Below are 14,992 nucleotides of genomic sequence, written 5' to 3' on the forward strand. Positions count from 1 at the left end.
GCCAGTATGATGATATCTCTGAAGTATAAACTATATGCAGACCTGTCATGCCTATTGGTTGCTATCATTTACTTTAGACAGGAATCTTGAACATAACATAGATGAACATGGAAGTGCAGGTAATGGCAGGAGATACACACATAGGACTATTATGAAGCCAGGTTATAAATCTTAATTGAGAAACAGGAAGTTATTATTGTAGATTACCTTCTCAGTTACAATAATTTCCTGTGTTTTGAGTCGCACACTTGTAAGGAACTGACTGCAGTTGGATGAGATCTGCCTCGAGCACTATTGCATAGGCTCCATGGGCTGGTCCTTTTGTTGGGTTGAAGGCAGGCCTGATTCGGCCCGGCTCAATTTTTGTTGGCCCAACAAAGCATAAATATTTTTAATATACTTCGAAATATATACTACATTTTATATCTCTCCTCTTATTGTTGAGTTATGTGTGTTGGCTTACTGCACATCCCAAAGTAAAAGCCAACGGAAACCTAACTTTTCGTTTTAGAAAGTAAATTGTATATTTTTCTCTTTTGCTAAATGTAAAAATAAAACCCTCATAGGGCTCCGGTTCATCCGGTCGAGACCGGTCCGGCCCAATTGATGTTGGTCCGAAGGAAACCCTAGTTAAGAGCCCCGCGGTCGCGTCCGTTAGCAGCCTCCCGATCGACTCCGAGATCAGCCTCGACTAATAAGAACTGCGACTGCCCTCGCTGCCGTTGAATCCAATATCCACCTCGGGTTCTATTCTCGATCGGTGGCCCTCCCTCAGATTCCAATCCGGCCTTAAGTTCTCGCCGCGTCAATTCCAACCTCGTGATCAGGTGAATTGTTTTGTGATTTAGGCTGCTTACGTTGATCGAGATTAGATCCGTCTTTGCGAAATCGTGGAAATATTGTGTCTTGTTTGCATATTGATGACCTTTTCGAAGTACTGAATCAATTTGGAACTACTGGTTTCTTGATGTTTTAGGTTTCTTTTGTGTGGATGTATGGCAGCTAGTAATCAACCTCTTTTTTGTCTCCGTTTTTTTAACGAACCACTTTTGATTGATTGATGGGATCTTATTTCTTGGATCAGATTTTCTCTTCTCCAGGTAGTCTATGCTTTGCGTTAGTTTTTCCCTGGTGGTATAGCACCATGAGATGGGATCATCTTATGGTTTCCTTTCGATGAAAAATGCTTTTGGTGAATTGTGATACATCAGTGTTGTTTTTCTCTTCTCTTCCCTGATCTTTTAAAAATCGTCTTTGGACAATTAGTTGAAGCCGATCATAGATGTTTTACATTTAATTCTTGCAAGACATGGCATGTTGTTACAGGCTCTCAAGAAGCTTCTTATGCAATATGATTTACTTTTCTCCTGTAATGTAATGTTAGTTCCTTCAACCTTCACGTCTATAAAATTCAATCCTTAAGCCAGCTACCTAGTGTCATCTCTATAATTTCTTTTCCCTTCTATTGGGATCATCTTGCAAGGCTTAGCCAAATCTTCTTCAGGCTTTTCTTGCAGTCTTAGTTGTAAGAATAATCTTCTCCTCCGCTCAACTTTTTATATCGTAACCTGGCTTGAGGATAACTGATATGTTAGTTTCGTTGAGCCTGAATCACTGGCTCAAAATGATTAGGACCAAGTTAACAAGAGTACACCTATCACCCCTTATAAACTAGTCAAGTCTTTGCCCACCTCTAATATGGGACTAAGCTGATGTTACAATCATTGTAATGGGTTATGTTGCGTCCTTTTCAGGAAGTTATTGTAACATACCATCTTAGTCCCACATCAGAAGTGGACAAAGTTTTGGATTGGTTTATAAGGAGTTAATGAGTGTATTATTGACAAGTGAAGCTTAATTATTTTGAGCCAGCCAATGGTTCATCCCATTAGGTCAGGTTGTAACATTTTGATTTATCCACAATACACTATGTTTAGTGGAGCAATTTATCTGGCCTTATTTTATGCTTCAAACTTGCAGCTGTTGAGCTTTTTTGTTTTATTAATCATGTCATTACTTCCATGCCTTTTTGCTTCTGTATTCATAGCTTTATCCTGTTTTCCCACATTTTTCAAGATGACACGAGATCTATCATATCATTCAAAGTGGAAACATAAACATGTGATTGCTATTTGTTGCTGTGGAAGATTTTCATTCTTCTGATTATCATATATTTTTAGTTTGTTCTTCTCTGGTGCATCTCTTTCTCCTCAATTTCTGGATAATTTCTGTTGTTCTAAGTGCTATGTATTGTTGTAATTGAACGTACAAGTTCAGTTTTTTAGTTTTTGTGATACTTTGTAAAGACCGTTGCTTCAGTTTTCTACCTTTTTGTATAATTATTTGTTCTCTGCTTTCCAGGCATGGCTGGAATGGCACCGGAAGGATCACAATTTGATGCTCGTCAATATGATGCCAAAATGACTGAGCTGTACTTCACCTGAACCTTGTTTTTGTCTATTTACTTTAATTTTATTATTGTTTTCCTTATAAATGATCCATACATGCTATTTCTTCGGTGTGATCACATGTAATTTTTTGTCAATTGTTTTCATATGGTTAATACAGGCTAAATGCGGATGGGCAAGAATTCTTCACCTCATATGATGAGATTTGTGAAAGTTTTGATGACATGGGACTTCACGAAAACCTTCTTAGAGGCATTTATGCCTATGGTAAGACATTGCAATGGTATTTTTTGGTTAGCATTTTGGCTACAAAATACTTCTGTAACATATATGTTCTGTTGTTGGACATTTAATATTATTATCATTGTAGGTTTTGAGAAACCATCTGCAATTCAGCAAAGAGGAATAGTTCCCTTTTGCAAGGGTCTAGATGTTATTCAGCAAGCACAGTCAGGCACAGGAAAAACTGCAACTTTTTGCTCTGGAATACTGCAGCAGCTTGATTATGGCTTGGTCCAATGCCAGGCTTTGGTTCTTGCCCCCACTAGAGAACTAGCACAGCAAATTGAGAAAGTCATGCGAGCACTTGGTGACTATTTAGGTGTCAAAGTTCATGCTTGTGTAGGAGGGACTAGTGTCCGAGAGGATCAACGGATTCTTCAAAGTGGGGTCCATGTCGTGGTTGGTACTCCAGGTCGTGTCTTTGATATGTTGAGGAGGCAATCCCTTCGTCCCGATTACATTAAAATGTTTGTCTTGGATGAGGCAGATGAAATGCTTTCACGAGGCTTCAAGGATCAGGTTTTCTCTTTGCTGATAACTCCTGTTATTCTGATGAAACAATTTTATTATTTTAATTACTGTATCAGAAATGTTTTATTATTTTAATGTGTTCTGCTATATACAGAACTGATTATAAGAATGAATGCATATTTTATGTGTATCATAGACTTAAAAATCTTTGTGTCAGTTAATAGAATTCTGATTCAAGATACTTTTGATTATTAAAGAACCTTCTTTAGGCTTTTAAATTCCTTTCTCAATATGCCTACAGTCTAAGAGCTAAGTATCAGACTACGAGAAACTGGTTTATAAACAAAATCGGCTATGTTGTTGTATAACATGATTAATGTATGACTGACATTGAGTTGGTAAAAAAAATATTGGATCTTTGAGGACTTGGGCCTGAATTTTATACAGTCACAGTTTCTCACATTAATCATCTTCTAGATGCTTGATATTTGCAATATGAAAAACAGCTGAAAGTATTTTACATGCATATGAGCTTATAATATAAATAGCCTGTTATTGTTGTTTATCCCTTTTTACCCTCTACTGAGAATTTATTGAGCTAATCCTTCCTCCAACTCGATCCAGTTCCTGTCATTAGTGGCAAAAAATCGCAAGCATGATAATGCATATCATATTACATCTTCTGTCACCACAAAGTGCTGACCTTTTGTCTAACTTGTTTCTTTGGTATAAAAAAAAATTGTGATAGTTTGTTGTTACGAATGACTTTCATTACCGTGTCCATGCAAACTATATTGTTCCCTTATAATTTTATATATAGAATGTGGTTTATATGTTGTTTTTCATTGCCAAAGAACTGTTATTGTATTGTTAATATGCTGAAGTACTAGTACTTGATGTCTATGTTCAACACCTGCCACCTACTCTCATTCTACATGTGCATGTGTCTGCTGACTTGGATTATATTGCTAATTTGTAATATGCTTTCTTTATTTCCCATTCATCTAATATATTCTGAGCTGTGTATATAAATTTGACAATTGATGTTTCTTTTCAGATATATGATATCTTCCAGTTACTCCCTTCAAAAATTCAGGTGGGCGTCTTCTCTGCCACAATGCCACCTGAGGCCCTAGAGATTACCAGGAAGTTTATGAACAAACCTGTTAGGATCCTTGTGAAGCGTGATGAACTCACCCTGGAGGGTATAAGGCAGTTTTATGTCAATGTCGAGAAAGAAGAGTGGAAGCTTGATACCCTCTGTGACCTTTATGAAGCACTGACCATCACTCAAAGTGTCATCTTTGTTAACACTCGACGCAAGGTTGATTGGCTCACCGATAAGATGAGGAGCAGGGATCACACGGTTTCTGCTACTCACGGAGACATGGACCAAAACACCAGGGACATTATAATGCGGGAATTCCGTTCTGGCTCCTCTCGTGTTCTCGTCACTACTGACCTTCTTGCTCGTGGTATTGATGTCCAGCAAGTGTCAATGGTGATAAATTATGATCTGCCTACTCAACCGGAGAACTACCTCCATCGGATCGGACGAAGTGGACGTTTCGGAAGAAAGGGTTCCGCAATAAACTTTGTTACCCGTGATGATGAGAGGATGCTATTTGATATACAGAGGTTCTACAATGTGGTGATAGAGGAGCTGCCTTCCAATGTTGCCGATCTCATCTGACGAGATCCTTTGACATTAATGCCTTTGTAGGCCTGTTTCTTTTTGTCAAACCATCCATTTTGGGTGGAATGATTCAGCCTTTTTATATCTTCCTTCGATGGTAACTTGTTCCAATTTATTGTTATTCCATCTCTCCAAAGCTACGAAGCTGTCCAGATCTCTTGTATGAGCATTTGGGTACTTTCAGAGAAGCAAGATGAATATATATATTTTTTTATTTGAAGTTTTTTGGTATCATTTATCTGCTGTGTGCAATTGGCGAATTGTGCCTTAGCACGAGCTTGACCCCCCCCCTCTTGTTGATGCGTGGCAAATGTTTGATGATTTGCCAAATGCCTGCAGTTGGAGACGGCAGCAGACCAGTATTGCTGCTTCAAGTAGGTTTCATGAATCATTGCACATCCTGGAGATGGACAGTGCTGAAAGATGGCACAGCCATTGCATGGGTTAATCAGATATTGAAAAGAGAGGAAAGAGAAAATTTTGATGATCACCCAGAAACAAAAAAAAGAAGGTAAAATCGTGCATCATTTCTTAATTTTCCGTTCATAAATTGCCAAGAAAATAAAAAAGTTTTGGTCCAAGAAACAACAACGAGATGACTAATTTGGCCTCCACGGAATAACCTCCGTCCGATCAGTATCGGACGGCCCACACTGCATGGGAGGGGGGGGTTAGCTCCGACAGCTACGGGGAGCAACTACAGAGGGGGGGGACCACCTGGTCACTTCCTCCATCGACGCGTGTCGCCTTTCCACTGCATTCTAAACAGAGAGCAATGTTTTTCTACCTATTTGCAGCGAACCCTATAAATATACTCTCTAGAGACATCAGAGGCAACCATGGCCCACAGGTGGGTGCAAGTGGACCCCGCTTCATCATATTATTATATTTTGGGTTAGATGTCGCGTATACACTAAGCGTGGATACAAACGTATGGATGGAGAAAGCCCCGCAGTATACCTTGCCACTTACATACTGGTCCCACGGTGGGTTCCTCTTAATTCTAAATTCTCTCTCCACTAGGGTTAATTTCTCAGGAGGCGGGTAAATCTGAAATGGGTATCGAAAGTAATTGCTCCAGTAAAATCCAATGGGGCGATTCCTCCTCTTACTACTTTTTATGTGAGAAGAATTACTAGTGTTGTGGTAATGATAACAATAGAAAGAGCGGAGAAAGGCGATTCCTTTTTGTTTTCTTGAGGAGAAAATTTCTGGTGATGGAGGCTTCAAAGCTACTGATAGCTTCGATCGTGCTCTGCCTCGTGTTCGTCGGAGCATGGGCGGACGCCGGGGCCGAAGAGGAGGTCGTCGTCCAACACCTGGCGCCGGATTCGGCTCTGAAGCTGGAATTGGAGCAGCTTAGGTCAAAAATCTCCGCCCTAGGTCAGCGCCGATTTCGAATTTAATTCTTGTTTAATTTTTTGTTTTTGTTATTGGACTAGAGTTTTGTTCTTATTCTAGGGTCTCTAGGGTTTTGAAGATGAAATAAAGGGGTTTTTTTGCTTCAGAAAGTTGTTCCTTTCCTTGATTGGATTCAAAATTTACGTCTGATTTTCCTTTTTATTTCTTCACCTTCTGGATTTTTGGTGTCTTGAGAAGTTAAAGTTCTGTTCTTTTACAAATGTACCTCCTTTTTTAAGACTTCCAAATAACGGTAAACTAGGTTGTAGTTTGGCTCTCGCAGTCAGATTAGATTTTGTTCTTTTGGGGGTTTCATTTAATTTAAACTACCAACTCCATTTCTTTGTGTTTTCCTGGTATTCTGTGATTATTTCTGAGCCGAGGAAACATGGTTTCGAAAGATGATGTTTTTTTATTATTCCCGCCGTAGAAGCTAGCATTTTGGACAGAACGCGTGACCTGAAGAGCAAAGATGAGACTATCACACATTTGGAAATGATCATTGAAGAGAAGTCAAAAACACTTTTATCATTACAAAGCGAGATAGAATCAGTCCAGGTGACTCTACGGTGATACAAAGGCTCAATTATTCTGTTTGGTTGTTGCTATCCATCTTATGTTTTCCATATACTTTTGGTTGTCTAGAAGAAGGGAGCTGGAGATGCAGACGAGCTTGTTAAAAAGGCTCATGCCCGAGCTGGTGAACTTGAGAAGCAGGTCTGAAACATCAAATTGATTAGTCGTGATGTAATTGTAAGGATTTGCATGGTTGTGATGTAGATTCTCTGCACAGATGGCGAAACTTAGAAATGATATTGAGTTACAGAACAAAAGAAGAGTTGCTTTGGATGCTCAGGCTGGTGAAACTGAAAAGAAAGTGGGAGAACTTAATTTAAAATTGGAAAATGTAAGTCTAAACTTATGTTTGGATATGTTTGATGTTAACATCTGTTTACTACAGGTCTTCACTTATAATGTTGGTTTTCTGCAATGTGTCCTTCTACATGTATTCATTCTATCATCATTTAAACACAAATAACATCTTTTGTCTTCTTCTTTTCATGTCATACATCCAGCCTTTACAGTATAATTTGGTTAGAGCCATCTCTTGGAATGAAAACTGTTGCATAATGGAGCACTATTCTTGCATTCTATGGTTACAAGGCACATGGAACTAGGATGTTATAGTTAGATGCCATTGATTCATATATAGCTATTGGGGGAAAATATAGAGTTATTCACAGTTTTTGTCTGTAGCCGATAGTTGGTCATATGGGTATTCAGTTCATCCATTGTTAGAGAAACAAAAATACTGGAGTTCCAAGGTGCACAGGCCACAATGACAAGATGGAGTTTTAATCATTGTAATATTGGAAGTAAGTGTCTCCATAATTTACATGAGATCATGATTTGCCAAATATACTCAGCAACTGTTGTGGACCAATTAATTTAGGATAGTGGTCTGTTCATAGAAGGATAATTCTTCCAGATATGTGAACCTAGTGACGAAAGGCTTTGGAAAAACTGTGATGATAAAAAAAGGATGGTGAGGTGCATGAGGCTTCTATTGATGCGACATTTTGGGAGAGATAATTCTTTTAGATAAATGAACCTAGGTGTCCAAAGGCTTTGGAGAAGCATTTTAGGCCCATCTTTGACCACCTTGCAATTGGTGAATGATATAACGCTTGATTATTAGTGTTATAATTTAGAAAGATATGGGTCGATACACTTTTTTTTTCTTTTTGGATTCTGTCAGATATCTGGTGGCTTTATGGATTTGATCCCAAATAAATCTTGACAAAAATCCTTCATGTTGTAAACAGTAGATTTAGTTTCTTCCATACCACCTGTGCTAAAGTATTTTCGAGCTTTTGAACTTAGTTAAGATTGATATATTTATTTCTTAACCAAGAATACTATGATCTTTTGCTTGATTATGTCGAAGATTTTTCCAATTTTTCTTATATACTTTCAAGTAAATGTTTGTTGAACATGTTATTTTGGTTGCCACAAGTTGCCATTGCTGGTTATATAATTTCTCCTTGTTATCTCTTATAGCTCCAGAAGATAAATGATGAACAAAAACGTAGAATTCAGAAAACTGAACGTGCTCTTCATGTGGCAGAGGTTTGTGCTATCAACCACTATTATCACTTGGAAGTTTTACATTCTGACATTCATATTACTGTTGGTCTCTTCTTTAGGAAGAGCTTATGAGGGCACAGCTAGAAACAACAGCTAAGTCAAAGGAGTTGTCTCAGGTAATAATACTTATAGATGAATGAAGTAGTATCACAGCCTTCGATTATTTTACAGTCTGTATCTTTTTTTTCAGAAATTGTAGTAAGTCCTTTATACCAGATTTTTTAACACACTTTCTTCTTGTAATATTCCTGGATTATCCAAGCTATACAAGAAGTAACGAACTGAGCAACATGTATTGTCCTGATCTTTGTTTTCAAGCCAACTTCGTTTCTTATCTTGTGTCTGTATCCTGTATAATAAATGTCCCAGAAATGTTTTACTGTTGCAGAAACAGTGCCTCATGATTATGAGTTCTTTTTACTGGCTTTATTTTCGTGTGGACCAGAATAGCTTCCTCTAATATACAGAATCTAGATGTTCATTACCTAGGTAAGGATAGTCTTTGCTTGATATCTGTTCAGGCTCTTAGACGTATAAATGGTGCTTCCTGTACAACTCCTTCAAGACGTAATTGTATGTATTTATTAGGTAGGGTCAAATGATGGTTTTACATGTTCCTCATTCTCACAATGGTAGTAGGTTGTTTTACTTTTCGATAAGATGGACTTGTGGAACCAGCAAGTTTACTTGATATTATATAATGAAATAATTCAGCAAAAAAAAAAGTCAATTTCCATTTTGCTTACTTTACAGGCCCATGGAGCATGGTTACCACGTTGGTTTGCCACTCATATCAATCGCTATCTGGTATGCATTATGTCGAAATGTTAGTTGGCATAGATGTTAAGCATCTGATGATAACTTTGATGGTAACATTTCAGGAACTTGCAGCAACCTACTGGAAGCATCATGCAAAACCTACATTGGACGTCTTCCTTCATAAGGTGTTTATATATTTGCATGAGAGCATCCTTCTGTATTACTTCTGTTACCCACCATTAATACAGGACACATGTTTTTTTTAACTTTAATCTGTAATCACATTCAACATTTATGTCTGAAATTTTTTTCAGGCATTGGAGAAATCAGCTCAGGCACAGAAACGGATGGAACCCCACTTGGAAATGGCCAAAAATGTATGTCATCAAAAGTTAAGGATCATTTTAATAATTATATTTACATGCTTTAGCAATTAAATTCTGTGCATGCTGGTTTCTTGGAGAGTCTGCTGAATATGATACGTTGATATTCAATCTTTTATACAAACAATCACATGCTGAATTGCAGATGCACTTAAAACAGTTTATGTTTTATGTAATATTGTTAACTTTAATAATCATCCTTCTTCTATTTCTGTAGAAATGGATTCCTGCTATTAAAGAGCGATGGGTGATTCTTGCAACAAATGCTGAACCCTATGTGCACACTTTATCAGCTAAGACAGTCGAAGTGTATCACACTTCTAAAGATGCCATAGCTACACATGTAGTCAAAGTACAAGAACTGGGAGGTCCCTACTTCCAGGTACTTAATGTAATCTGTTTGATGGGAATACTGGATGTCCTTCTATTGACATTCTTTTATATACTCAATTTTTTGTTTTTAATAAATTACTTGTGCCACTATAATGTCCATGTGCTTCGGTTTTAGGCAGCCAAGAGGTTTTCTAAACCATATATCGATCAAGTCGCTACTATCACCAAACCTCATTTCAAGAAGGTGCAATTTGCTTTGAAACCCTACAAGAAACGTATAGTTCGTGCTTATGGAAAGTTTCATAAATCAGCAACAGTTTATCATCACCAGGTAATACTTGCACTTCTCTTTCTCTCCTAATTGGTGTGATCTGCTTATTTATTCTTAGTAAAGGTTTTATCTCTTGCCAAACAAAAAATCTTATCCACTCATCATGATTACAAGCTTCCCAGTGTGTGAAAAGAAATAAGACAAAGGGCTGAAATTGCAGTGTGAGATATACACACATTTACACAGACATGTATGTTTATATATGAGAATAATAGTACCTCCCCGTGAATTTTGAATTCAACAATTCTGTATAAACAAAGCAAGAAGTTTCTACAGTTTTTCTGCTTTTTGTAAGCGAGCAAGTTCTTTGGAATAGCTATATCTGATAAACTGAAAAGCCAGCCCAGCTCATTAAAAGAATTGTTTACTGTACACATAAGAGAAAGACTATAGGATGCAACTCTTTACTTCATATGGAAGTAATTTTTTTTTTCCTTGTGATCATGCTGACAGGACGTAACCGTTGTCATCGTAATCATCACAGTTGACATCATTGATTCATTGTCGGTTTCTCCTTGTTCGTTGTGCATTTCCCTATTATACATGCATTATTTTGATATTTCAAACTTCAAAGTACTTGTCCTTTAAATTTTTTCCTCTTATGAAGCAGGATTGTTAGCCACCCACAACTATGCATTACTCTCATTTGGATAATGTAGTTTCAAACTTTCAATTACTGCTCCATATTTCTGTATGTTCCAATCCATGGTCCCCATTTATGTTGACTAGTTGAGCAGTAATTCGGACAAAGCCAACTATGCATTACTGCTCCATAATGCATAGTAATCCATATTGCAGTCCATATTCCTGCTCAACACTAAAGCCAATCCAGTCCATATTACTGCTCCATAATGCATGGTAATACAAAAGCCTGTTGTTGCAGAACACTAAATGTTCAACACCATGCATTCTTTGTATAATGTAGTTTCAAACTTTCAATTACTGCTCCATATTTCTGTATGTTCCACTCCATGTTCCCCATTTATGTTGCCATGTTGCATGGTCTCTTGCCGTATTCTGCTTGTTCACTCTTCTTGTTGCATGCGCTGGTATGCGGGTACACAAGTAATGCATGTTGAACACTTGCCTGCATTGACTTGAAATGTTTGATTGATAAGACAGAAGATTGTGTGGTAATTTGCTTTGTTATAAGGGATAAAGTCATGTGCTCTGCTTATGACCCATGAAGTCTTGCCGCATTTTTAAAATCTTCCATGAAAACAATTCCTAACTGATCAGTTTTGTTTCATTTTAGCACTGCACCAAGCTTAGGAACAATTTAAGCTTGCTCTATGCCCTTTCGCTGCTTTCATATGCTAATGTTTAAGATTTTTGCATGTCTAGAGATTCTAGTCTTAGGTTATGTGATGCGCAAATATGCATATCATGATCAATTTTATGGTTCTGTTTAATCTTATTGTAGGTCCAAGCTGGCATCCATGAACATTTAAAGAACTATGAATTAACAAAACCTCTTGCTACCAAAGAGCTGGTGTGGTTTATGGTATATCAGATTCTTCCTTTATGTCATCAGATATTTGAATTTCACATAATCAAAAGTTTCATTGGTCAGCAATATAACAACGATTATATGGACATGCAGGCTTCTGCTTTGTTGGCTTTACCCATTTTCCTTGTATACAGATTCTTATCAGATATTCTTTGGTTGGTTTCTTTTGCATCTATATTTAATTTATTACTTTTATATTTTTTGATGGATAAGATATTTATTTACTTGTATCTACTTGTTAATGATCAGCTCTAAAAACACAAGAAAGCCAACACGAAATGCGCACGGAAGCCACACACACAGAAGGCCTAAGCGTAGACTTCCTGACAAGTAGAGTATGATAAAAATAAAATTATCAACGTTGTACTTCTTATATTCGAGGTAATATTCTTTGTCTCTTATGTGCCTTTATATCTCAAGCATGGTGAAACAGATGAAAAATTTTTAGATTATCATTTAAGGCTCTTAATTTTCATTATCCTTCTCATCAAATTGACTGATTTTGAAATAAAGGTTGACTAAAAAAATACTCTGTATCCTGTTGGTGGTATTGCTTTATGGGGATGACCACTATTGTGTTTGGTAGGTGGGTTTTTCATTTTAAAGTAGTAGACGGATGAAAATTTGTCTAGTAAAACACTGATCAGTTTTAGTTTCCCTTTTTCATCAATGATTTTTAAAGTAAAGATTGACTTAATAATTCTATATCCTGTTATGTTATTGCTTTCTGGGGACAGCAGCTATAGTGTTTGGTAGTCCAATATCTAGGAAATATATATTTTAGTAAGGTTTGTTGTTTGGCATTTGTATAAACATTACCAAATATATTAGTAGTATAGCTACATAATCTTCAAGTAATCCTAAATGAAGCAACTTCTGTTAAATTGTTCTGTCCACAACTTTTTATTTCAGAGAGTGCTTCCTTTGGAGATTGGAACAATGGTAGAGAATTTTAAAGTTCGAGAAACGGAGATCTGTATTTGTTTGTTCATGTATGGTTGGATCAGATCCAAGTGAATTGAATAAAATTGGTTGGTGACTAAATTTTGAAGTTAAAACTTTGGCAATAAAGTGATGCTTTGATTCGACCGAGGAATGTAGATGTATTTATACAATGCCTAGCATATAACTGGTCCATGATGCTTTTTGGAAAAGGCCATCATGTGTTTGATCAAATATGCTGTTTCAATTTATCCGTTAGAGTGTCATTATTAGCATAGTCAGGAATCTGATGAAAGTAATTTCAGGTAGAGTGACTATACTCTTCAAAAAGTAGAAGTTATAAAATTAATCTTATAAATTAAGCAAAATGATTATGCGACGTGTTGAAGTTATAATATCTGTTAGCTGGGAATCTGTATAGTGAAGAAAGATAGGGGAATCAGTTGAATAGGTCAGCGAGTAACAGTTGGAAGAAAGAATTTAATACCAGTACAGAACATTAATCCAGTACAATATGACAGTACACATTTTCATGTGTTACCATTTACTTTGGTATGGTTAGTGTACTGTTCCCTGGTATCAAGATCAGACCGACAAAGACTGGTCAATATCCCTTCAGTATTTAAATCCTTTATCTGAAGTTATTATAACCTTGGTTTTGGTTATAACTTTTATTTTTGGAGTTCTTGATAGATATCGGGGAGGTTCAGGTGCAAAAAGAGAAATAAGTGTTATTTGAGTATGATGAGCAGTAAAAGAAATTTCGTGAAATTTGGGCTCTCTCTCTCTCTCTCTCTCTCTCTCTCTCACACACACACACACACTGTGGTATGCTATGTAAGCACTTTTTTTTGGGGAGTGTACAGTTGGTTTGATGAGAGTCTTGTAAGTACTTATGTCTTGTGGATTTGTTTTTGTTGAGGAAATTGTAGACAAACCCCTGGAATCATGCTTATAGCTTATGCTATGCAAAAGGTTAAGGAGACAAGAAACCATGATTTGATATTTGATATTTAAACATCTAGTAAAGCAATCTATTCCCATGTAAATTACCTGCTATATGTTGTTGATTTTACTTCAGTTGTAGACTATTTCTTTTTTCTATGCAACTGATTCTGCAAGTATTGCATGTACACATACATACTTGGTGATACTTTTTCTAAAAACACTTAGTGTTCCCAAAATAATTTCTTTCATGTCTTGAGAACTTCAGAAGTGACAGCCAAAAATCAGTCATGACATGATCTGAAGGTCAACGACAGTTTTTTTTGTCTGCATGTCATTTGATCATAAGTTCGACAAACAAGTCAATTTGCATTTTCATGCTTGTTTTGTTGCGTTGATTGGATTCTATGTACAGCATATTTATGATTGTCGTTTATCTAATCATGCACATCTAATATCTATGCAAAAATTCAGAGTTAGTAGTTGTGATCAATGGCCATGAATTATTCTTATGAGGGTGTAGAATTGTTCTTTTTTCTGTGGCTAACAATTACTCCATTCTATTCAGATGGCCTCTGCTCCTAGTTCGCCTCAAACCTTTCTTGTAGTCGCTGTGATCTGCAGTGGTAAACTCTTGGGCTTCGAGTCACCTTCTGTGAGAAAAAAAGCTGAACAATCATACATTGCAAAATTTTGTAGCAAAAATGGTATTGTGTAAGAAGTGTTTTGTTATTTTACCTTTTATATGCTGCTTTAAATCAATTTGTGGTGTTGGAATATTTAAACTTCTACATGCCAAAATTTACACTTATATCAGATTACTCAACATTTTTCTTGATGGGTTTCCTTCTTCTTGGGGTGTTTGATAGCCTTCATTTCCCCCCCTTTGCATTAACTAATGCATTACTAATATATATATGCATTTAGCTATGTGATGCAACACAAAATGCAGATGCATCTCAGTGCATCATTCTTTCACATTGCAAATGTATACTGTCACAGATTACTTTGTAATTCCAAAAAACATTAGCTAGTGTTGATGTGTTTTATTGAGACAGCATCTTGATATATTATTGTTCATCTTACATCTGATGAAATCTCCCTTTGGATACCATTGATCCATGCAAAGGTGTATCTAATTAGCATATAAATGGAGAAGCTTTAGCCATTCAACTCCCAAATCTTGTATAAAGATATGATGGGTCACTTTGAGGCCTCAAAAGATATATTTTTAGTGATCATGAGGTCCTTGAAATCAGCATCATCATTCACCCTTCTATGACCCACTCTCCAATATCGACCTCCCTGGTCCTGTGCACCTCCTCAGAGAAATCTCTCTCTCTCTCTCTCTCTCTCTCTCTCTCTTTCTCTCTCTCTCTCTTT

At 36.8% G+C, this 14,992-nt stretch overlaps 2 protein-coding genes across 3 annotated transcripts; both read left to right on the plus strand.

Annotated features, from left to right (window-relative positions):
• The first annotated feature begins 673 nt into the window (after window positions 1–673).
• On the plus strand, window positions 674–5,077 carry LOC135614216 (eukaryotic initiation factor 4A-1-like). The gene is made up of 5 exons (XM_065111335.1): window positions 674–827; window positions 2,362–2,431; window positions 2,569–2,675; window positions 2,779–3,209; window positions 4,219–5,077. The coding sequence occupies exons 2-5, from the start codon at window positions 2,364–2,366 to the stop codon at window positions 4,852–4,854; spliced, it is 1,242 nt and encodes a 413-aa protein (XP_064967407.1). The 5' UTR covers window positions 674–827; window positions 2,362–2,363; the 3' UTR covers window positions 4,855–5,077.
• Window positions 5,078–5,943: 866 nt separating this feature from the next.
• On the plus strand, window positions 5,944–14,447 carry LOC135614217 (uncharacterized). 2 transcript variants are annotated; one of them, XM_065111337.1, is made up of 15 exons: window positions 5,944–6,240; window positions 6,689–6,816; window positions 6,907–6,975; window positions 7,052–7,165; window positions 8,320–8,388; window positions 8,466–8,522; window positions 9,160–9,213; window positions 9,288–9,350; window positions 9,480–9,542; window positions 9,766–9,930; window positions 10,057–10,212; window positions 11,636–11,716; window positions 11,816–11,877; window positions 11,972–12,103; window positions 14,178–14,447. In XM_065111337.1, exons 1-14 carry the CDS (start codon window positions 6,075–6,077, stop codon window positions 12,054–12,056), a joined length of 1,332 nt encoding a protein of 443 aa, XP_064967409.1. In that variant the 5' UTR covers window positions 5,944–6,074; the 3' UTR covers window positions 12,057–12,103; window positions 14,178–14,447. The 2 variants fall into 2 exon arrangements, with proteins under 2 accessions (XP_064967409.1, XP_064967408.1); XM_065111336.1 differs by having other exon boundaries at window positions 5,947–6,240; window positions 6,904–6,975.
• The last annotated feature ends 545 nt before the right edge of the window (window positions 14,448–14,992 follow it).

Source organism: Musa acuminata, chromosome BXJ2-6 (assembly GCF_036884655.1).
Source record: "Musa acuminata AAA Group cultivar baxijiao chromosome BXJ2-6, Cavendish_Baxijiao_AAA, whole genome shotgun sequence".
NCBI lineage: Eukaryota > Viridiplantae > Streptophyta > Magnoliopsida > Zingiberales > Musaceae > Musa > Musa acuminata.

Bases quoted from the DNA above. Each gene is read 5' to 3' on its own strand.
- LOC135614216 (XM_065111335.1), top strand. From the start codon at position 2,364: ATGGCTGGAATGGCACCGGAAGGATCACAATTTGATGCTCGTCAATAT. The intron at 2,432-2,568 runs GTACTTCACCTG...TGGTTAATACAG, and splicing joins GATGCCAAAATGACTGAGCT to GCTAAATGCGGATGGGCAAG. The intron at 3,210-4,218 runs GTTTTCTCTTTG...GTTTCTTTTCAG, and splicing joins CACGAGGCTTCAAGGATCAG to ATATATGATATCTTCCAGTT.
- LOC135614217 (XM_065111336.1), top strand. From the start codon at position 6,075: ATGGAGGCTTCAAAGCTACTGATAGCTTCGATCGTGCTCTGCCTCGTG. The intron at 8,389-8,465 runs GTTTGTGCTATC...TCTCTTCTTTAG, and splicing joins GTGCTCTTCATGTGGCAGAG to GAAGAGCTTATGAGGGCACA. The intron at 9,351-9,479 runs GTGTTTATATAT...AATTTTTTTCAG, and splicing joins TGGACGTCTTCCTTCATAAG to GCATTGGAGAAATCAGCTCA.